The following is a 23,575-nucleotide window of genomic DNA, read 5'->3' on the forward strand; positions in this document are numbered from 1 at the left end:
TTTATCAAGCAAATTACATACTTTCATTGAATGCAAAAATGGTGTCATACCATTGAAACTGAAACCTGAAACCTTGTTCACCATGATGACTTCATTCCCAGTGTAATTACTACAATGAAAAGCCCTGATTGTTAAAAATTAATCCAGCCAAATATGTCAGCTAAAAACACATAATCTCACACGGAAAGAATATCCAGGCTTCTCTGCTGAAATACAAGCATACCCTGTATATTGATTCTTACAGCATTGCACAAAGACAGTGAAGAAGGAGACACAGATGTACTCAGGGCTCATGGAGCATGTTTTTATTTTTATTTTTTAGGTTTTTTAGATTGTTTGACTTTTAAACTGCTCAAAAACATGTGAATGAATGTTTCAGTAATGTTTAACATCCACATTCTTTGGTTATAAATGTAGCAAAAATAATATACAAGAGATGATGTTTATGCATTTGTTCACAATCAATCAATCAATCAATCAAATTTTATTTGTATAGCACATTTCAGCAGCAAGGCATTTCAAAGTGCTTTACATCACTACAAACACAGAAACACAAAGCAATATAGAATCAATCATTAAGTCAAGTTACATCAATAAATTTGTAATTGATTACATTTCAAATACAATTCTAAACAGGTGGGTTTTCAGTTGAGATTTAAAAGAAGTCAGTGTTTCAGCTGTTTTACAGTTTTCTGGAAGTTTGTTCCAAATTTGTGGTGCATAGATGCTGAAAGCTGCTTCTCCTCGTTTGGTTCTGGTTCTGGGGATGCAGAGCAGACCAGCACCGGAAGACCTGAGAGGTCTGGAAGGTTGATACAATAAAAGCAGATCTTTAATGTATTGTGGTGCTAAGCCGTTCAGTGATTTATAAACTAACAACAGTATTTTAAAGTCTATTCTTTGAGCTACAGGGAGCCAGTGGAGGGACTTTAAAACTGTCTTTATGTGGCTCTGGAGGTGACAGTCACAATGATCAAAGTAATTAAATGCACAGAAATGACAATGGTCGTACTGTTGCCACAGTCAGAAACTAAAATACACTGCAATGTTGGTGAGGAAATCAGCTAATAAACTTCAACTACTCTGATAAAAAAAAAAGACTCAAGATTTTTTTTTTGTTTGTTGTCACAACTAAGCCTTGATAAGTATACCACAAAGCAAGTTTAGTAAAGTTAAGCTTTCCTCAATTCAGTGTAAACAGGTGGTTATAATGTTTTGTTAGCTCAAGCTTTGTGCTTGATGTTCACGTTCGGTTGTGTTTCATGCTTCATTTCACAATTTCTCTATTAAAAACACATTGATCCCAGGAAGTTCTTGAATAAATTGATCATCTCAATACTTCTGTTACATAAATAGTACATACTAATAGAGAGACTAGTGTGAGGCGTACATTAATGCTGTTGCTAAATTTGAAGATCTTAGCTTTGATCTTTATATAGAATAAATTGTAAATATACTTCTTTCAATGCATTGTTCATGATTGTCTTAGATGTAAATTCACTTGCTTTTTTTCTTGGACATTAAATCCACAGACATTTAAAAAGAAGAAGGCGAGCAGCCTATTCAGCTTTGTTTTTTGTAAAAACAAAACAAAAATGAGGCTACATGGTCAACTTCATTTATGGTTGTGATGGTGACGTGAGTCAAACAGCAGCTTCTCGCTGTGAAGGGAATGACGCCTATCACTGAGAGAGATTTCAAGTCGTCTGTGTATTTATCACACTTCTACTGAGAATCATGCATGTTTAGGGTTGTTACTTGTATTCTAACATGTATTTGATGTTAATCTTGCTTGAGCATTGACTGAAGACCAGTACAGTATAGTGCATGGTATTTCTTTCTTTACAACATATTGCTGCAAAAACAAAAATAGTTAGAAGTATTCGGATGCATTATCTTTATGAAATATTATACTAGCTAGGTTTTGATATACTTATTGCATTAGTTTATTTGCAGTAGACTAGTCATCTGTATGCAGGTAGCATGCTTATGATCATATAATTACTCAACTGTTATGTAGAAGCAACTGTGTACAAAATGTTATATTTTGATATATAGACAGAGTTATTTTATTGTTATTGCTCAAAGAAACATAAGTAAAATTGGAAATGAAATGTCATCGCTTGGCCACCGGAGCCACCGGCCACCTTCAGGCTCCTCAAACACACAAGTGTGTGTTTCTGTGTGTGCTCAATATTTTACAATGTTTTCAGTACATTGTAAAACGTTTGGGATATTTAAATTATTTTCCAATATTACATTTGCACTCTGTTTTCCCTCCCTTAAATCTAAGAACAAGGTGCACTGTAGGATTCAGACTTACTTGTCATAGTCCAAATGTGCAGAATAAGCTAAAAATATGTGTGCTATGGAAATTAGTGATAACTGCTTGTTGAAGGAGCATCCCGTTTCTCTGTGGAATATTTTTCTAGTTAATTGGTGCAAATGGACTGGGAGAGTGGGTGTTGCAAATGGTGTGGATAATCCTACGAAATGGGATACAACCTAAATATTTTAATGTTTTTAAGTGATAAATTCTCACATGTGTAATAACAGTAATCAAACACAACTTTAAGAGGGGATACAAGGATGATATAAACTGTAGCAGTAGGCTACTATGAACAGATGGAAGAAGAAAAAAAGAGAGACGTTAATTGTGATTAATTTCCACGCCAACATGTCGCATGGACTTAAACACGGTGTTTTCATTGGGAGTGGCTTGCTGTGTTTGGGGAGTGGCTGACTTGTTCGCACAGTTGCCTTGTTCATCAGCGGGACAGTCAGGTCAGGCAGAGCGGGGGCACAACTTGGATATCCACTGTACTATGCCAGTAATTGCTTCATCTGTGGAGAGCTGCTCGCCTTCTTCTTCTTCTCCCGAGCCCAGCGCCCAGCAGCGGAGTTCATGCGGACAACAGACTCCTGTTTCCTTTTCACCAACTATTTTCTAAGTTGTTGGAGCGATAAACTTCTGAGAGGAGTATGAGCCGTATCTGAGTTCGCATCCGGTTTTGACTTAACTTTGCGCGTCTTGGTGCCACTTTGTTGCTGATTTCATTCATTTATTTATTTTTTCCTGCGTCCGAAGGGGAGGGAGAAGGAGGTGGACTCGCGCTCAGTCGCCGGTCTCGTGGCTTCTTTGTATACAGCAGCAGCAGCAGCAGCTGTGTGTAAATGCATGTTGGTGCACAGCGTCCGCCGCTCTGCTCCGTGAGCTTCCCGGGCTCCGTCCTACCTTCACGCAGGCTTCCTCAGACATGAAGCGACTGAACCAGGTGTAGAAGAGGAGTACGGAAACTTTACCTGTCCCCCTCCCCGCCCCCAGCTGCCGTGGTTATCCTCCGTCTCTCTGCCGCGCTTTCTCTCCATCCATCCGTCTTGCTCTCTCTATCTATCTGAGCGCTTGGATTGTGAAAACGGCAGAAACAAGCAGGCTACAACTGCGCGCAGCTGCCTCACACGACATGGATGTAAGATTTTATCCGACTGCCGGAGGGAATTCTATCCCCGGAGATCCGTCAAACCTGGATTTCGCCCATTGTTTGGGCTACTACAACTTCAACAAGGTGAGAAATCCCGTTTGTTTTTTGTTTTTTTGTGCGTTGTGTGACCACGTTGGTGCTAAAACCTTCGGTGCATCCCCCTGATTAAAGTGCAGTTAATTTAATTCTTTAGAAGTTGCTCATTGATCACTTCCCTTCCTGTTCTGAAACTTTGTTGCTTGTGCATCGGTGAAGAAAACTGCAGGACAAGTGTAATGACGCAGTGTTACTTTTTTTTTGTTTGGCCTCATTGCACTACTAAACTCTGACCACAGGGATATGATCCACAGTCATGGGCGCTGTTGCTTTTACGGTTTCATGTTCCTCAACATCAGTGAAGGATCATTGCATCAGCACCTACATTACAGTTACAATGTGATGAAAAGAAGACACTCTGTATCAAGTGTCAAATGAACTGCTCACTTTCATGACCCCCAGCATGATGCAACTAAATTGCATGGTATAGAAATATATTTTTGCCCTTCGGCTAAGTGTTTAACAGAGTTGTTGTTAATGGGATTTTGCAAACACTGGCTTAAATTAACTATATTGAATGGAATCATTGTGAGCAATGTCTTATGCTTTTATCTAACACATGATTTCAGCTGTAGTTTGGTATGAGGGTTAATACTGTAGAAAACAGTTTTATCTCTCCAAATACACTGTTTTCATATTTTGTTGCAGTTTAATTTTCAGTTATAAGTGTGGAATTGATAAATCCGGTTTGAGACAAAATACATGTTATCTGCCTACAATAAGTTACATATTTATCAGGGAAGAAAAAAAAAAACATTAGGCAAGAAATTATTCATACCCCTGACAGAAATAGGTGTAAACTAATATTTTTAATTTGAAATGGTCCAGCCAGATTTCTGACCTGACCTCATAACGAACTTTGGAGGCATCTAGAGATGAGGGTGATGATATGGAGGCCTTCCAAACCCCAACACCTGGCTCTCATCCTCAAAGATAAACTCCCAAAATAGCAGTGGAAAAATCGGAAAAAGTTGGTCCGCAGTTCTACGAAGGTATTTTTGCTGTGTTGCCAGTTACAATTTTGTTGTAATTGATTATTTACGAGGCTATAAATCATTTTTGACATGCCACATCCTTGGAAAATTGAACTGAAACATATCTGTTTTCTCTTTCAAAATTCATAATTCAATATTTTGTACTTGTGTAGAGAGATGCCTGTCTCATTTCCTAGCAGAAACAGATAGATAGATAGATAGATAGATAGATAGATAGATAGATAGATAGATAGATAGATAGATCTTATTAGTAGCTAGTTAGAATAAGAAAAGTATTAAAATCTTTACTTTTTCTATTATGAGAAGCAAAAATTACACACCTGCTGTATGTGTTTTTTATGAACAATAGTACCTCGTACATCCTCCAACACATCCTTTCACAACACACACTCACACACACCCCTATGCACTACCCCCAACCCAAATTATTCAGCCCATTTCGTGCAGCTCTGTTTGCTGCTCAAAACAGTTACCAGGTTTGTCTCACAGTTTCATCAGCTCTTTGTCGTGTGGCCAAGTTGTCATATGTGCCCAGTTTCATCATGTCTTCATCACCCCTGTAAAACTTTTAACCACATTTCTTTGTATTGGTATGCATTTTTAACCCCTGCTTGTAAATTCCTTGGGAATAGAGTTTTTATTTTCCATCTGTATCTGTAATTGGCCACAATGCAAAAGGAGGGAGAGTGGTGGGAAGGTGCTTATCCAGTATCTTTACACAGTTACATTGGAGAAAGAAGAAGGGAGAGTACAAAGCATGTGTTCATGGTAATTACATTGCCTTTCCACATTCAGACAAATAGGCCCTTCTGCATGCATCCTTCAATTTATGTGAATCAGTTTGCTGAAAGATAGCACAAGGCAAAGCGGTTTGTCATCCAAATCTGAAACATTACTTCTTTAATCTACTTAAAAGCTGTCACAGCACTTTTTTTCCCCTTTTTCTTTTGTAAACAAGAGAACTTTAAACTAGTTTTTACAGTTTTGATTTGAAATCAGGCACAACTCTTAAAATTCAGGCTCAGGAAATGTTCAGTTTTAATGGCAGCAGAGACAGAAGGGCCCAGAGGCACTTTGAAACATCAGAGATTCTTTTAAATTTACAGAAAAATCCAGCCCGAATGGCACAAACTTAATTAGGTGCTGCAGTCATGACTAATGAAGCTGCTGTTTTTTTGGCACAGAGATGAAGGGGAAACAGAGGTACTAGAGGGAAACATGTCACGTCTTTACTCAGCTTATTAATGCTCATATAATAAATTGAGAAGGCAAAATTTTATAGAGTTAAATGTAGGATTGGAATACAAAACTTTGGGTTTTCCTTGAAGCTTCAGAAATGTACTGGGTTTGGTTGGAAGGAAAGGTTTTCATAAGAGAGTCCATTTCTATTGAACTACCTTATATTCATATAAAACATGAAAGACCATATGCCCTCACCCTTAAACAAGAAGTTATGTCATTTTCAATTTACCTGATTATGATTTCTTGTTTTTATTACTCCCTGGTTTCCGCTCATATCTTGTTTTTGTCAAAAAGTGTTATGATCATTGTCTTACTATATAATATATATATATATATATATATATATATATATATATATATATATGTGTGTGCGTGTGTGTGTGTGCGCGTGGGGGTGTGTTTTTAAACCTTCTGCTCTGCTTTGTCTTAGTTGTTTTCCTAAAGATGTTGTTTGTACAAGGCTACTGAGGTTTTGTGGTTTATCCGACAAACGTCTCTGTCACTCAAAGACAAAGAGTTGGTTGGGTTCGGCTGGTTTCTCTTTAGAGTAAAATGATGCTGACTTAACTGCTTTCATGAAAGAGCCTTGGTGTTATTCTCAATTTTATGGCCATCTGGTTGTTTTTTCAAGGTCTTAATAATGTTTCAAATACAGTATCCATTTATTGCTGAGCTTTCATTAGCTCCAGGCGCCAAGAAATTACCAACAGATGTTTATATAAACTTTTCACCTGGACTGGCCCACACTTCTGAGGTTTATTTGCAAAATGAGTACAAGCACTACAGGGACAAAATAATTACTTTTTGCACTGAACTGACTAGGTTTGTTTTAATAACTTCATTGCAGAAGAATATAGACAAAAAGCTTGACAAACAGCGTAATAGTTTTTATGTAGCTGCCAGTTTATTCACACCCATTGAACTTTTTTACATTTTGTCAATTTTTTTAACTGTATTGTGAAAGACCAAAATAGGTGCATACATGTAATGTGGAAGACATAGGATAGTCTGGGAAGCTTTTTATAAACAGAAAAATCTGAGATGTATGCATTTGACCAACCAGTCCGATACCTGAAAATAAAATCTAGTGCTTCAAGAAGTCATATAATTAGCAAATAGTCCTATGTGTAGTACTAGTATAAATACAGAGGTTTTGTGAAGATGTGTTAGAGAATAGGAAAGTGGTTTGCCTCAAGCCATGTAGGAGACTCAGCTAGCATGTGAGAGCTACAGTCAGAGCTACAATGGAGCACAGAAAGCATATTTATGAGTCAGAGTGTCCCAGTCAAAGTCCAGACCTCAAACTAATACAAAATCTTAAAAATTGCTGTTGATAGACAATCTTGCAAAGAAGAATGGGGAAAGTGTAAAGTCCCTCAATATGCAAAGCTGGAAAAGACACAGAGCTGGAAAAGACACATCCCGACAGACGAGTATAATTGTAGGATGAAGTGTTTCTAATAAATCTTGAGTCGGGGGGCCTGCTTTTACAGGATTTGATTTAGGAAATGGGTAGTAGACCAGAGGGACCTGGATGGAAAATAATTTTTACAAACAATTTGAAGTATGTTATGTAATTGTAATTTAACTTAAACATAAAACCAAAAATACACATGTTTGTGATTGTAACAAAATGTGGAAAGGTTAAAGAGAAATACACACTTTTGCTAGGCATTGTATCCATCCTTTGGAGCTCTGTAATATTATTTTTGGTGCCAATGAAATAATAAAAAATACTTGGATTTTTTTCTCTATAATTACATGTAACTCCAGTTAACATCCTTAAGTTTTTACCCAACTCCATATTTAAACTAAGTCTTAATTTATAGCACTCTGCAACTTCACATTTAAGCAGATCTCTTTTATTCCATAGTCTTTATTAGAATGGCAGATGCTATGTCATTAGTGTCCACCATTCCCCTATAGTATGTACATATGGATTAAGCATTTTGTGTACAATCACTATGAGTTGGAAAAAAGGTGTAATTTCCACTAATCACAAATAAATTCTTTAAGGCATGCTGCATGGCTATAGCTGTGGAAAACACAAAGAAAAAAACGAAGACCTTCTGACTAATTGATTTAAACTGCAAACCTGCAGTAAGGTGTAAAAAATGTTGCTCCTCAGTAATGTGAGTTTCTGTCTACATCTTGCTTATTTGTTATTATTTTAATATGGAAAATAAAAAGAAGATTTATTTTCAAAATCAACATTTTCTTACTACTTAGCACATTCCTTGTGGACTGGCTGTTTATGCAACTTTGCTGCTTAAAATTAAATTGAATGATTTTGCTGCAAACAGATGTAGCAGTTGCTCTTTTGACAAAGTAGCAGGTCAAGTTGTGTTTGCTGTAGTGCTAAACCACACAAGCTGTTGCAATTAGTAACCACAACCATTAACCAAGGTAAACAAATAAAGGAAAGTCAACTTTGACTTGATAATAAGAACTCTTTTTCCAGAAATGTTCCTCTTTTAGTACACTTGTTCAACTTCCTTTTAACCAAATGTAGATAATGTTCTTTGGTTAATTTATTTATGATGTACTTTCCATTTTATTGCCCACTCACATATGCTATGAAAAACGAGCTGTGCTTTAAAATGACATGATGCATTTATCAAAGGAAGTTACTTAGTTTGTAAAATATACTGTCTTTAGAACAGTGGACATTTTTTACAGAAAGATAAGTATACAAGGGTAAAATTGTATACCCTTGAATACAATTTTACCCTCGGGAGGCAGGAAGGGGTTTAAGTAGGAAGCTGAGTTACTGTACTTCACAACAGCAAAGCCTTGGGTTAAAACCTCTAGGGCTTTATTTGTTTTGCTGTACTTTCTGCTTCTGGAACAGGGAAAGGGTTAATCCTTTGTTCGACCAGGGGCCATGTTCATCTTTCCCATGTACAGCTGATGAAATTTCATTACACACATTCTAAACATATCCAAACACAATGTTGGGGTGTGTGTGGGTGTGTGGGGGTGTGTTGACGAGGTGGAGCGGTGTAACCTTAGAGGAGGGGTGGGCAACTCCAGGCCTTGAGGGCTGGTCTCCTGCAACCTTTAGATGTATCTCTACTTCAACACACCTGAGTCAAATAATGAGGTCAGTAGCAGGACTCTGGAAAACTTGACTGCACTTAGGAGGTGATTCAGCTATTGGATTCAAGTGTGTTGGACCAGGGAGACATCTAAGAGTTGCAGGACACCGGCCCGCGAGGACCAGGATTGCCCACCGCTGTCTTAGAGGCTATCCAGTTTCTCCAACTTGCCAGTTGATGGATATGACTCCAAGGTGTGTTAAAGGTTCAAATGTCCCAGAAAAGAAAAGCTGATGTGTTTTGCTGAGTCTTTTAATTGCAACTTGTCAGGGGTGTACATCAGCAGATTTATTAAGCACCTAATTTTCCCACTGAGACAAAAAAGCGATATTTTTAGCTTGGTGTGTTCATAGACACGTACTGTACTAGGAGATTTTTGCCTGTAAGAAGGAGTTTCTTTGTATGGCAGACTGAACTACATCCATGTGTACCGTCATTACATGTTCACATTCTGATTGCTATGAAAATCCTGCAGGTCTGCAGTTCCGTATACATAAGGTGTACTTTAGTCCACTGTGTTGATACTTGTTAAATTCTAAATAAACGGATGCATAAAGTCTTCAAGTTCATTTAAAGTTCTCATATGGAAACACTCTCAATTTTACTTAACAGTATGGAGAACTGCAGAGGATATAAAACCACACTGACTGGTTTATTTATTAGGTGAGTGTGACAAAGGCAGTGAAATTTTAGACAGACATTGGGCATTACCCAGATCAGCACTCATAAAGACCTCCTGTAATCATGCCATCACTGCTCATAAATCCACTTCATTACATTTCCTCATGCATTACTCACTGTGGTTCATTTAAGCAGACCTCACACTCTGAAGCTAGAGACCAAAGAGCTTCCACATGGCTGAATGAGTTACAGTTAACAGAAATCATTTTTTGGTTTAGTTAAATGTTCTTAGCTGATAATTTCATGAAAATCTGCCAAATGTACAATCATTTCATTCCTAGGTCTTTACGCACAGTGGCACATTTCTTCATTCACACTCCTTCAGGTTTATGAAGAGCTAGTTTTACATCTTTCACTGTTCTTTTTCAGGTGATGTGCTGTGCAAGTGCCTCCTCCAAACAGGGTGTGTTCAATGACTTCCAAAGAGTTCAGTTTTGGTCTCATGTGTCCTCTATTCTTCAAGTATATCTCTGACCTGTGCAACATTTCTATACCAAACTTTAAACTTGCTCTAACATTCCTTTTTTTTTTTCAGAAATAGAGTCTTGTGTGGTCAGAAGGCACAAAAGACTTTTCTATTACACTACAAAAACACAAAATCTTACCAGGTGTTGTGGTTTAGTTTCTAGTGAAAATATCTTATTACATTTGAAACGAGATAAAACTAACTTAAAAGTCATTTTTCTCCAAAATATAGGAGTTTGTTTTAAGTAAATAATTCTTTAATATTGATTTAAAAAGATTTAAAAAACTACTTCCACTGGTAGATTATTTCACTTATATTTCACTTTCACTGGCTTCACATGTTCTATGTGAACTTTTTCACCAACATTAAGAAATTATTGACTTATAACAAGCTCCTATTTCTTTCTGAAAACTTGTAAGTTAGTTTTGTCTTATTTGAAATGCACTTTCATCATCTTTATTTGTACTAGAAACTAGACAATACTTGGTAATATTTTGTGTTTTTGCAGTGTTGGACGCACTACTTATTGTTTTCATGTGTCTGCTAATTCCAGGCCTAAATTATGACCACAACATTTCTCAATGATCAATTCATAACTTAATAGACAGTTTTGCAACCAGTACAACCAGAATATTTTGCAACAATAAGGTCTTAGAAGAGCTGGTTGGTTTTATAACTTAAGTAAATCAAAACAAATTAATGGACTATTTATAGAACGCATAAAGAACTGATGGTGCAAAATGGCAGGAAAGGTGAACAAACAAACCAGCTAATATTTATCAGTATTTATAAGACAATCCTGAGCCGTATCTGTGCAAATTTATACTGACTGGTTTAGTGCCAAGATATGACATAAGAAGCTTCTCATGATGGTGACTTTCACTAGCTCAGTTATATACTTATAGAGAAAAGTATTGATATGGTCCGTATTTATTTTCCCTGCTGTAAATTCTCACATTTTCACAAAAAGTATTAAAGCTTCCTCCCCTTTACAAGATGTAAAAAGTCACTTTGAGGAGAAGTTGTCATTTAGGTGGCAGTAGCTAAACTTACCCACATGACACTGTTCAGGTCAGTGAGGAGGGGCTTAGTTTTAGGATTTCATCAACTTTAAATGAGACTGTGATTCTACTTAACACAAATAACAAAAGCACTTGGTTTATGAGAGTCCTGCTAAGCCCTCTAGTCTGCATGTCACACAAATGAAAAAATAAATCTGCTGCTCTGGTTTGTTTATCTGGTAAGGTTCAGCAAATAATCTCCAGAACTAATTTCAAGGAGACATACATCTTTTAAATACTCTGTCCAGTTAAATCAAAGCAAAACATGGGCTAGTTTTATGTTTCCAGTATGATCTATTATTATGGTTTTCCATGTCTTTGACAGCTTAAACATTTCTGACTCATAATACAAACTCCCCATGGGCCCCAGGAAAAAGAAAAACCAGCTTTTTCTCTGAATTAAGCAGTTTTCTAAAGGAGCAGTCAATCACTTCGGGTTGGCTGATTCAATAAGTGTTGTGTCCCTTTAGTGGTTAGCCTTGCTGTTAAGACCCATTCATTTTTAAAGCTTTTCAGAGTGGCAGCCATCCCATGTTTCATGTATCTAATGTCCAATTCTCTTAATGGGCTCACAAACTGTATCAAAACACTTTGCTGTTTTCCTTTTAACTTGACTTGAGCTTGTGGCTCTTTTCAAGCAGCCCAGACCACAAACAGATGCCATCCTTCTCACACAGTTTGGGTAATGCTTTCTAGCCATGACAACTTAAATTCATTGCTTCTATTTTTGTATTAGGTTATTTTTGCTGTTCTGCCTTTTTACTTATTTATTTTACTCTATTGTTTCTTCACTATATACAGGGATTTTATAATATATGTATTAATATATATTTCATATCAAATTTGTCTATGTAATAAGTATTTCTCATAATTTCTTTCTATATTTAAACTGAGCTGTGATTAAAATGAAGCAACTTATATACAGAAATGTCCCTCACTGCATCAGCCCTTATTCTTGTAATTGTTCCTCTAATAAGAATAGCGCAGGCTGCAGGTGTGTAGTATTATATGTTACACAGTGTGATTAATCCTCTCTCTTTCTTTCTCCCTCACCCCCTCTCCCCCTGCATCACACATTCCCATAATGCAGCTTGTTACCAGGTTGCACTAAAAAGGCCTACAATAGCAGCAGGTGTGCAAATATCCCTCAGACCCATTGGACAAAGAGCTTAAATAATGCGGGTAAACAAAACTTTTATTTGAATGCTCAAATAGAAGGCATGTTGAAACAACTTGCCTCGGGGTTCGAGCAAGATTACCTTCAAACAGAGCTTGTTTATGACATGTACTGGTGTACATGCAGCTGGAATAAGCAACCTTGTTCCTCTTTTTTTATGTGTAATTCATTGTTAGTGTATGGAAACTAGGTTTTATGACATTAATGTTTCACTGCCCCCAGAGATGGGGACTTGAGTTTGCGACTTATATAGGAGTCGCACTTAAATCACAAAAACAAGGTTTGTTTTAAATCTGCAATCTACAGACTTAAGATTCACTTGGCCTCCTGATCTGGGAGATGAGACAATTAGCAATCTGCATCTCATTTATTAAGAATTGAAAAGAAGTTGGTAGGTTTAGCTCATTTGAGTGAATGAGTCATACTGTGGGAGGAAAAGTATTAAACAACTACCGAGTTTGTCCGTTTTGATTTAATGCTAACATTGATTAGCATTTGGAGAATGTAAGCAACAGACCACAGCTTGGATAGAGATGTGCATATATTTCATTTATAAATCAGCAACATTGGCAGACTGTGGATCATTACTGACTAGTAGCTGTTCACTCTTTCTGTTGCAACAAAACAATGACCACAGAGAAGACTGATTTTGGTGCTTCAAAATAAAAGCATTCCCTGTTTGAATAATCCAGAAATAAATCTTATTAACCTGGAGTTAAGAGCACCAGTTTTTTAAGTGTTACTTAAATGTTTTAAAAAATCTAAAAAAGGTTATAATGTGTTAAACTAGACTAAAGGTTATGTGTATAAATAACCTACATAAATGCAAAACTTTACATGGAATTAATGACATGTATCTCAAATGAGAATTTGGTTAGTAATCTGTTTTGACTCAAAGTAATTAGATCTACTACATTTTTATTTAAAGCCGTATTACTGTGATACAGAGAAATTGTGGTATTTGTGCTCAAAGTTTTCATATTGTGTGAATATCATATCAGATCCCTCATAAACAAGCTCTGAACCCGAACTCTTTTTTGACACACAGTCAGTTATCAAAAGTATTTGGTACAGTTGTTACAAAGAAACGCGAGGAGAGACCACATATTGTGTGGTTCAGCTGGCCTGTCAAGTAGTGAAAGAAAAAAAAGTGTTTCTACAGGAATGTGTTTGCAGTTAAGTTCTGCTTTAATGTCATGGTTTGTCAGAAATGTATTGTTTGTGTAGAACAAGAACAAACGAATGTAATAACTCATGTGTCTTCTCTGTAATTCACGGTCCCCCTTTCTTTCCTGCTTAGTTAGGAATTTATCACCAGTTTTACAACCTTTTGGCCCTTTTCACTGCCTGAAAAATCTGGTGTTTGTGGAGACTGTGTAAACCTGACCACAAGGCACAACACGCTGAACTTTTTCAATATTGATCTAAGATGGCAATCTTTCCCTAACCCCTCACCAAGAGCTTTTTACGAGTCCCTCAGCCACAAATATATTAAGCATACTTGATTTGTCAAGACTGTGTCCTTTAGGGAAGACAAATGAAAGATGTTCTAAGTTATAAAAACACAGGTGACTTATTGTTTTTACATAATTATTTTAGTTATAATTGGCCATCAGTTGCCCTTGGTTTGATGAGCATGGCTCTCAACGTGTTACTCAAATAACACTTCTCTGAGATTTTCCATTTGATGAAAATCATGCAGTATTCATGAGTTTCTCGAGCTTTTATTCACATGCACAATCAAAAGCAACAATGCACATGGCCACAGTGAAAGCTCTTGCCAGATAACAAAGGTGCATTCCCCGAAACCTCGGCTGGGAGTGTGAATGAGGTTCATGAGATTCTTGAGCCAACTAATATTTTCGAGAGTTGTGGTCAGGGCTTATTCACAGCGTGGCCTTGTTTGCTGTGTGTTTCTGCTGGCTTATGAACTCTCACATGCGGTCATACTGTGGGATGGCAGCAGTAGAAACGAGATCAAGGTCTGTGAAGCCTCAGCTTTGGCATAGTTTCCATGCCTGGACAGCCACTCATGGTTATTTCAAATGACATTCTTTCCATGAAAACTGATCTACCTTCTCAACATCGAAACCACTGGCTGCTGATGTACCTTTGTAGTACCTGCACCATCTTAAATAGGTGCCACCAACATTTTTCTAACTCCTGCTGGTAAACAAGAGGGGGAAAAGACTAAAGAAGCACTTTGTTTTAAAGGTATTTCAGGCAGCTGATTAAAGTGGTAAGTTTCAGTTAACCAAGGTTTACTCTCTATAATAAACCACTTGGAAAGTAATGACACTATGCATGGTTTTATGAAGGCTTTTGGCTGCTCAGCTAAGCAGTTCTGACCTTCAACAGTTCCTCCAGCTACTCAGAGCGATCCTTCTACACCCGCATGGTGTTCAGACTCCATTAGGTTCTGATATGAATCCAAGAGAGTGGAACTCTGTTTTAAAATATGGTTTTGTCAATGAAGTGTCACCCCATATTCAAGAGAGCCATATCTAGTCGGGTGTGTTGATATCTTTAGACATCACAGACAGGCCAGTGTCAATTTACACAAAGTTCTGTAAAAAGTGCTAGAAGTTTCATACCGTCTCCACAGTGTAACATGTTTTTAATAAGATGCCAGAGAAAGTGCTGGATTTACCAGAGATTTCTCTGGCTGTATAAAACAACAGTCTTCCCTCGACTGTTGCTGTGCACTGCTGGTCAGCAGGGTGGCTATATTTTTCTCAAAGTTGCAGAAAATACAATTTTAGTTTTTAAAAAAATATTGACTGTCCTGATGTGGAAACTATAGCAAGCTCCCCAGTCACTCTTATCAAGGTCATTCTGGTGTAAAACTACAGTTGGCGAGGTGCTAGCTGTTTTAAATCAAAGCACATAGAACATGCACCATACATATGTATTTTTAATACTTTTGGAAGCGAAATCATTGCGACACAGGCATAAGAGATGATTTTAGCATTTTATGCATTTTATGCTGACAAAATCAAAGCAAATCAAAGTTTGCTTTGATTTTGGGGATACCAATCATTCTTAAATCCTTTTGATTTTAATCTTTGCTTAGATTATCACAGATTATAGACAGTAACAGCCAATTTCAGATCTGTTTTAAATGAAAGCACTTACATCTTGTATTGTATTTGTGTTTAATATATTTATCTTTAAAGATATCCTTACATAGAAGTTTTAAGCTACTTTGAATAATTAACCGAGTTTACTGTGCTATTTAATAATTAGGATCAATAGGAAAGTATGTAGGACTGATTTGAATTTTTTTTTTGTAGTGCCTTTAGACGACATTGATTGTGAATTGGCGTTCCATAAATAAACTTCAACTGATTTGAATTGAATTATCTTAATACTTTATTACAGTGAAATCTGTGTATCTTTCATCAAAGTTATTAAACCGTAAGAATTCTTGTATTTCACCTATTTCTCCGTACTAAACCTCAAATCAAAATGACTAAAAATGTTCTCAACTCAGCAAAAGACTGTTAAATTAAGTTTCTGTTAGAATTCTGTGAATGATATTTGGTCAGTGGTTTTAATTTTAAAGCAGGACATATGGACAGTTCTGAAAATGGCAGTATGTTGTATGGTTAGATTTTTTTAGGTTGTAGCATGCATTGAAAATTGGCCTAAGCCTCCAGTGTACAATTACCAAGCCCATGTCTAGCTTGAAATATGTTGGACGTCTTAGAAAACAGTAAAACTACTTTTTTTGTTTTGCAGCACAGTATGGTATCAATCCTTAATGTTATAAAATCAAAGTTTCCTAGTAATTGTAATGGTAAGCTGTTTATTTTTGTCAAACTGCAGAGTGAGAGGGGTAAACACATAAAGTGTTTACTTTTAATTATCAATTCAGGTGCCTGGAGGTTGTATTTGAAAACTGCTGATACTGAAATAGCTTTTTATAATGGTCTGCAAGGATTTTGCTAATCAGTGCCATTTTTGTGCTGCTTAGGTGGGCTTGGCTCTAAGCAGAGGTACATGCATGGAATAGGTTGGACGATTCAGCCATTACCTAATGCACAGAAGCAAAGTCTTAAAAGCTTGATTTTATTACCTACTGTATGTATTTCCATTTAATTTTGATGAACACGCTTGAGCATAAGTTTGTAGTGAGATAGGCAGTTTGCATGGTGCTAATATAGTTATTGACATAGATGACAAGCAGAGAGACAGCCCAGTGTAAAACATTGCTGCTGAAGTTTGCATACATTTTCAGAAGAGTGCATCCCCAACAGGAACTAATTAACTAATAAAAATAATTGCCAGCTTCTTTCATTCATCACTACAGCCTCTCATAACGGCAAGCTTCAAGCAAAAAGAACAAAGTCGTACATAAATCAAAGTAGTTTCCTTTGCCAAGCCAAAACCCCCTGGGAGGCACCTTGGTGCTTAATTAAAATCCAGAAGGATCATGTTTTAAGTGTAGGTGAGCAAGCACTGAATAACAATGACAAACAATGCCCCAGAGCATTAGTTGTTTAGTTTGCAAGAGAATAGCTGTATCTTTGTTTTATTTTGTCTTTCCCCTGTACAAAATGAATGAGATTTAATGTGAAAGAATAAAGCTGTTTTCAGAGCAATGTGGCAAAAGGATTTTTGTGAGCATAGCCTTCACTGGCTCCATGAACTCTGAGAACCAGCACTGACATTATAATCTTATAATTACACATTCAGGATTAGAATGAAAAAGCTCATTATTAGACATTATTTGATGGCTTACCCTTTCAGCTCACTGTTTATCAAGCCCGCTTTAAGCCGTTCAGTACCTCATGCATAGAAACCAGCTACATTATTTACCAAAGTAAACAAAGACAAAGTAAACTTGAAAATGGTACAATTACAAATAGTTTTTTTTTCACACAATCTTATTTTTTATCTAACATGCTTTCAAAGTTGAATGAAATTTGACAACTTAAGATTGTCATGTAATAAAGATATTAAAGCAGCAGTTGAATAACAGAAATATGAGCTAAATTAGAGTTACCAGTATACTGAATTCCAGCATCCATCCTGCAACAATTAGTAGGATTTTCATAAATCTAAATGCACATTATGTATAATAATGTTGTATGTGAAATATTACACGGACTAACTTTAAAGACGGTAAAGCTCACAGAAAGTGACGGGCGCCTCATAGTTATGGGAAAAAGATGTGATGAAAACATTAGGCAAATCACAACCAAAGTAAACAATAAAATCCCAGCTACATGTCAGCATCATCCTTAATCCAAACCTTCATACTATTAAACATGAGCCAATGCAGGTAATATGAAACAAAGCAAGGCTGTTTCAAAAGCAAGTAGCTTTTGAGGTTGTTGTTATATTGTGCCATGATGCAATTAATTGCATGTTTGTGTAAGGATTCATTCCCCCAGCCCTGTTTGGTCCGCTTTAATCAAACTCTGGTTCATTTGCCTAGGAAGTCCGGTTTGGTTGGGGAGGAGTGAATGAACTCGGATGATGACCAAACAAGTGATCAAAAGCTTCTGGTTTTTGTGCAACATTCTTGTTGTGGTGGTTTTATGAATACTGTACAGCACTTTGGTGAAATTATAAATAAACTGACATTGACACTGACAAAACAAATGCATGATGTTTTCATGTTGCTTCCATATGCAGTTGTTGGTACAGCGCCACCTCAGGTGATTGAAATGGACCAAAATTAATTTTGGTTACATATTAAAAATTTTAATGTTCTGGAAATTATTTCATGTAGCAGGATTGACTTTCAAAACTCTTTAAATACTTACAAAGATGTGTGTTTTATAATACTTTTTTTGAAATTGCTTTCAAAGATATGTCTTTCTAGTGGTTTATGTCTGATTTTTAACGTTGGTAAAGTACTTTCTGTTACACTTGACTGTATGAAAATTACTCTATATATAGTTTTATTGACTATTTTGGATATATTAGGCCAATCTCCATATTTTATTGCATGTCACCAGTGGAAGTGATATTTGAATTGCCAGATCTGACATTTCTGCGCCGACTGCTTCCTGGTTTTTTGCCAGAGGTACACTCAGAAATGATCAGATGAAAAAAGGATGAGCAGGACAGTTGGAATATAAACTGTCCTGCAATGATCTGTCACTGCAAGCGTCATAATTCTGATCTGCTTTGGCTCATTGCTGAAGTTAATAAAAAGAGGAGCACATTTCAAAAGGAGAATGTGTGCAGTTGTCTGGAGGAAAAGAAAAACCCTCTCCAAAGTCAAATCAGCTCAATTACAAAACTCCAGAGATCTATCCCCAAGCAACCCTTCCATGGGCTAATCAGTCACAGCAAATTGTAGAGGTGAATATTTCAGACTCTGCCGATTTGAATAAAGACATCATGATTATTTCACCATTGTATTGTACACTTGAATAAATTTCTGAGGAACCTGCATAAACTACAAAATTCCTGATCTAAGAAGGAAAGGGGGAAAGCGGGCAAGGGAGTAAAGCAAGCACAAGTGCTGTCAGTCAGTGTGGTGAGCTAATTGGGTCGATCTCTTTAGTGGAGATGAATGAAGAGATTAACTCTCCCTATGTGTCCAGTGAATCTCCCCCTCTGGCTCCAGGTAAATTAGCCGATGACAAGTTGACTGTGGGAATTCTGTTCCTCACTCCGACTTAAGGCAGCAATCAGTATGTTACAGTGAATCTGCCTATTAAACTAAAATAGTTTCTCATGGTTGGTTTTGTTCATTTATGCTTTTTTATGGCTAATCTCTGCTTACGGGTTTTCTTCACAAACTGACCATAAAATCTCGTTATCTTGCATACATTTGGATATATTTCTACCTATGCATGATATGGCAGTTCCTGATGCTCCCTGTAGACTGTGCACTGACAGAGTATTGGTAAAGCAGGTCAAACCAGACTAATGAAGACAGATGAAGAGTGATGGGAGAACATGTGCACAGGAAGGTGCAGCAGCACAGCAAACCAGGCTCAACTCTCATTTATTTTAGTGGAGAAACTCACAGCATGGTCCTAAAATAGAGGTCAAGGCTCAAATACAGAAAATGTGACTGACCCCTTTCTTCAACAATAGGATAAAAGTACTCAAAAGGAGCCTTGGTCAAAGGAGCAAATCAATAGCACTAGGAAAATGGGGATGTACACAGAAAATTTATAACTGATTGTGCAAACAGCATTTTGTCATGTATTATTTTACAAGACTTGTGTCTTTATTTGGAAACTAATGACTAAAATAGCTGTTCTTGACTCTCCTCACACTGGCGGTTATAAAACAGAGAATATTTTGATCTTACTTGTGTTCTCCACATGTGAACTCTTTGCTACCTCCCCTCTTTCTTTTGCTTTAGGAAGACCTATTTCCACATGCCGGGGCTCCAGATTTTCTTCTACTTTGATCTCCAGCCTGTCGTTTTACACAGAGTAAAGGCATAGTTGTGAATTATGACAAAAATATGTCTATTGTTTCTTTGTTCTAAATCTCCATAACTGTCACCGCAATGATATGGGATCAAAGCTGAAGCGTCGTGTTCACTGTTATTTAAATCTGGTGTCTTAATCTGAAGAGTAAAGTAACATTTAGGGTTTAAATACTGTTAAAAACACCAGAGAAGCACTAAGCCGGATAGCTGCTGTCAGGAGAAAAACAATGACTGTAACTCAACAGCTGTCAGGTTTGCTAATGATGTCCTGGTGCGCTGTCAATCTAGCAGATGAACGGACAATAGTATGCCAAGGAGAAAATACTTGAAACAGCTAATTGCTTCTAAGAGCTCACTCAAGCATTCTGTAACTACTCTGTGTTCACAGATGTCTTTTCCAGCTGCCGTTTCATTATGGACCTTAAAGACATTACAGACTAAATGCATTTTTTTATGATCCTTCGTTGCTGAACATCAAGTATTTATGATCATAGGTGCATTACTGCAGCCACAGCTGACAGAAGAAAAGAAATATCTAAGGATAGCATCTGTATTCCATTTATGCATAGCAACTGTATTTGTGCATCTTCATTATTTAGCCTAATTTTCCCCCGTCATTCTGTTAATCTTTGCCAACTTGTTGATTGTCAGTTTGGAGGCACATTTCTGGAGACGAGCCCGAGAGTATTTGCAGCCGGACCTCTGTCAGAAGCGCCAAGCAACACAGCCACAAATTGGAATGTGGTACAGTTCTGGGAAAGTAGCCAAGATTTAAATTAGACAATAACCTCTGCTCTCTCTATATTGCCTCTCTTTTCCAGCTGCAGGCCCAGCTATTTGTTTAATACAGTCAGCCCTGTAGTATATAATAGACTGATATATGAGTCACCGCTCAGCAGTTTGTGCTTTTCAGATTTATAGAGATTGAACAACGGGCCAGTTTGTGCTTACTTTGATGCTCTGTGAGGAATAACAGGAAAAAGAAAGTTGCACAGCAGCTTGGAAAGTAAGGAAGGCCTGGAAGTCTGGTACAGGCAGGGGCAGCGCCAGGAATTTTGGGTCCCATGACAAAAAATTAGATTGGGCCCCCCCGACCCTCTGCGCAACTACTGTTACAGTTTCTTGAGTCTATCTGACCCATCAAAAGCATCACAATTTTAAAGGCTTGCAACTGCCTTGCTTTCTTTGGTCCAATACTGATACTAGCACAATATTTACTGCTAGTGAATTTTACATGCAACAGTCCACATACTGCATGCAAATAGGTTGCTTAATTTTTTTATTATTAGTTTTATCTCATTGAAATGTCTCTTCCCACTTGCAACAGTCACAAACATCGTGCAAAATATACACAGAACAATCCAGACTTCTCAAAAAATGCTATGCTGTTGCATTTTATTCAAGCTGCAGTATATAACTTTAATAAAAAAAATGTTTTCTCTACATTTGTTAAAGTTGTCACCATGTTGTGACAGTTTGCTACGAGACAGATAATCTGTGAAAAAAATCAATCTCCACCTCCTCCCTGAACTACTGTTGCTAGCTAAAGTAATGCACGGTTCTGACCAAAAACAACCAATCAGAACAAGGAGGAGGGTCTTAGTGCTGTTAATCAACTCCATTCACTCACTGCTAAATGTGCTAATGGTGGAGAAACAACTTATTGTTATAGGAAAACTGTTTATCTGCCATCATTGGTAGCTGTGCTAACTAGACTGAGCATTCACAACAGCTTGTTGTGAATGCATAGCACAGAGCAACAGGGAGGGAGGATGCGCAGCCACACGAGATTGTGATTGACAGTGCTAAAATCTGCCTCTCCTGCCTCTGACTGGTTGTTTCTAGATAGCAGGGAGAAGGCAGAGGAAACAATTTTTTCACAAATTATCTCTCATGCCATACTGTCACAACATAATGACAGTTCAAACAAATATGTAAAAAAATAAAAGTTTTTTATAAAAGTTACGTACTGCAGCTTTAATTTCACTTAGGAGAGGACAGGTCAGGGACGTGGCAACATGTATCTGTAATTTAGATGCAAGCCAAGGTAAAACTGTGGACTGGCTGCAGTCCAGACAGGAGGCTGTTTTTTAAAAAAAAAAATCATTTTATAAAGATTGTTTGAATTTCTGTCAGCAACAAATATATTGTTTTTGTTGTGTTTTTGTAGTGAGATTCTCTGGAATGATGCTAACTAGGTTGTCATTGGATACAGTATTGCTCACCTTTTTCACTGGGACAGAGGTAAGGGGTTTATGTTGATATCAGGGATTAGAGCTGCTGCTGACTGACTCACCTGTTGTCAAGTGTGGTAAAAGGTACAGGGACAAGTTAAATATATAAATATCTTGGTATTTTTTTTCCTTAATTCATTAAATGCTATGGAGGCAAACAGTAGTCTGTAGCTAAGCTAACTATGCTAAATGGTTGATAATCTCACACAGTCTACTCACCTCTCTTGGGGAAAAACTGTTACAAATAGACGCTCTTGTCTTTTTCTCTCTCTTATCTTTATATTTTTTTAAAAACTTGACTTTATCAATTTTCTAGGCAGCATAGTAACTGACCTCTGCTGAAAATGTCACAGTCAAGCGCACTAAGCAGGAACAAACCATTTAACGCAGATACGGGGAGAGTTAAGTGCAAATATGGATGTGTGCTTTGTGGTCTGGGAGGGGTAACATTTAATTTTTACTGCTAAAAACAATTTTAAAAAACACAACAGTAATTAACAGGGCCCTGATTTTTTTTCTATTTCTGTAATTTTTTCCCTTTTTTTGTGGGGGGCCCCCTGTGGTCAAGGAACCTTAGAATTGTCATCACTTTTCCTTGGGTACAGGATTCAATAATCTGGGTTACAAGGGAAAGAGAGTTCAGCAGACTGGCTGCACACATAGCTACAAATTTCTTTTACAATTGTCTGTAATATTTTAAATCCTTTCTTATTTTGGTTTTAAAATGAAATTTAGACCTAGTTGCTTATTAAAAACTTCAAAGTCGGACCGATTGGGCTATTCCTGGACCATAATGATTTTTTGATTTTGTTCCCTTTGGACTATAACCCAGTAAAGAGGGAAAACAATTTAGCAGAGTCCTTTGATAGAAATATCAGTTATAAATCCAAGAGAAGATTGAGATGATAGATGGGAACACATTGTGAATTACTTTTTCCAATCACGCATCACAGAAAATGTTCCGAACCTTCATCCGACTATCACTAAATTGAAAAAGTGCCTCAAAATACAGACCAAAAATGGTGGAAGTTCTTATTTTAGTGCAGTTACCTAAATAAGAAAAAAAATCTGATCAGTATACTTGTTGATCACCAATCAAAGGGAAGCAAAGAAAAAAATGACAGATTCCAATATCTGGCTGATTGATTGGTCCATCTGTACTCTCTATCATACAAGAGAAAGAAATATTTTTTTTGATGGTTTTGTCTGCTCTAAAACGTACAACATAACATTTTTGTTCACAAAATCATATATAGTCTTCCACTGACTTCACAAGATAAGAAATAGATGGCTGCTCTGAGTTCATCACTAAAAGCTCTTGACAGTGCACATTCCCAAAGCCATTTATAATGAGTGCATTATCCAGTAGTGGCACACAGGGAATAGGAAAATGCATCAGGGCTGGCGGAGTAGTGCAAGAGAGGACTTCAGCTTTCAGTTGAGCTTTATGTGGATCTAAGTCCCAGAGCTCATAAGAACTTGACAGATCAAGAGAAATAGCATCATGGCCACTAAAAACAAACCTGCTTGACTTCTTTTGTCTGATATCTGGGCATACAACTTTTACATATTCGGTCTCCTAACTGCACATCAGCTTCTTACATTTTAATCGAAATACAGCAAAGGATGCTTCAT

General features: G+C 37.0%; 1 protein-coding gene across 1 annotated transcript in view; it reads left to right on the forward strand.

Moving 5' to 3' along the window:
• The first annotated feature begins 3,464 nt into the window (after window positions 1-3,464).
• The window catches only part of tox3 (TOX high mobility group box family member 3), a 57,409-nt gene continuing 37,298 nt past the window's right edge, over window positions 3,465-23,575 (forward strand). The window contains exon 1 of the mRNA XM_028015611.1: window positions 3,465-3,566. Within this exon, the coding sequence (XP_027871412.1) occupies window positions 3,465-3,566 (102 nt within the window). The remainder of the gene's footprint in view (window positions 3,567-23,575) is intronic.

This window comes from Xiphophorus couchianus, chromosome 4 (genome assembly GCF_001444195.1).
Source record: "Xiphophorus couchianus chromosome 4, X_couchianus-1.0, whole genome shotgun sequence".
Classification (NCBI taxonomy): Eukaryota; Metazoa; Chordata; class Actinopteri; order Cyprinodontiformes; family Poeciliidae; genus Xiphophorus; species Xiphophorus couchianus.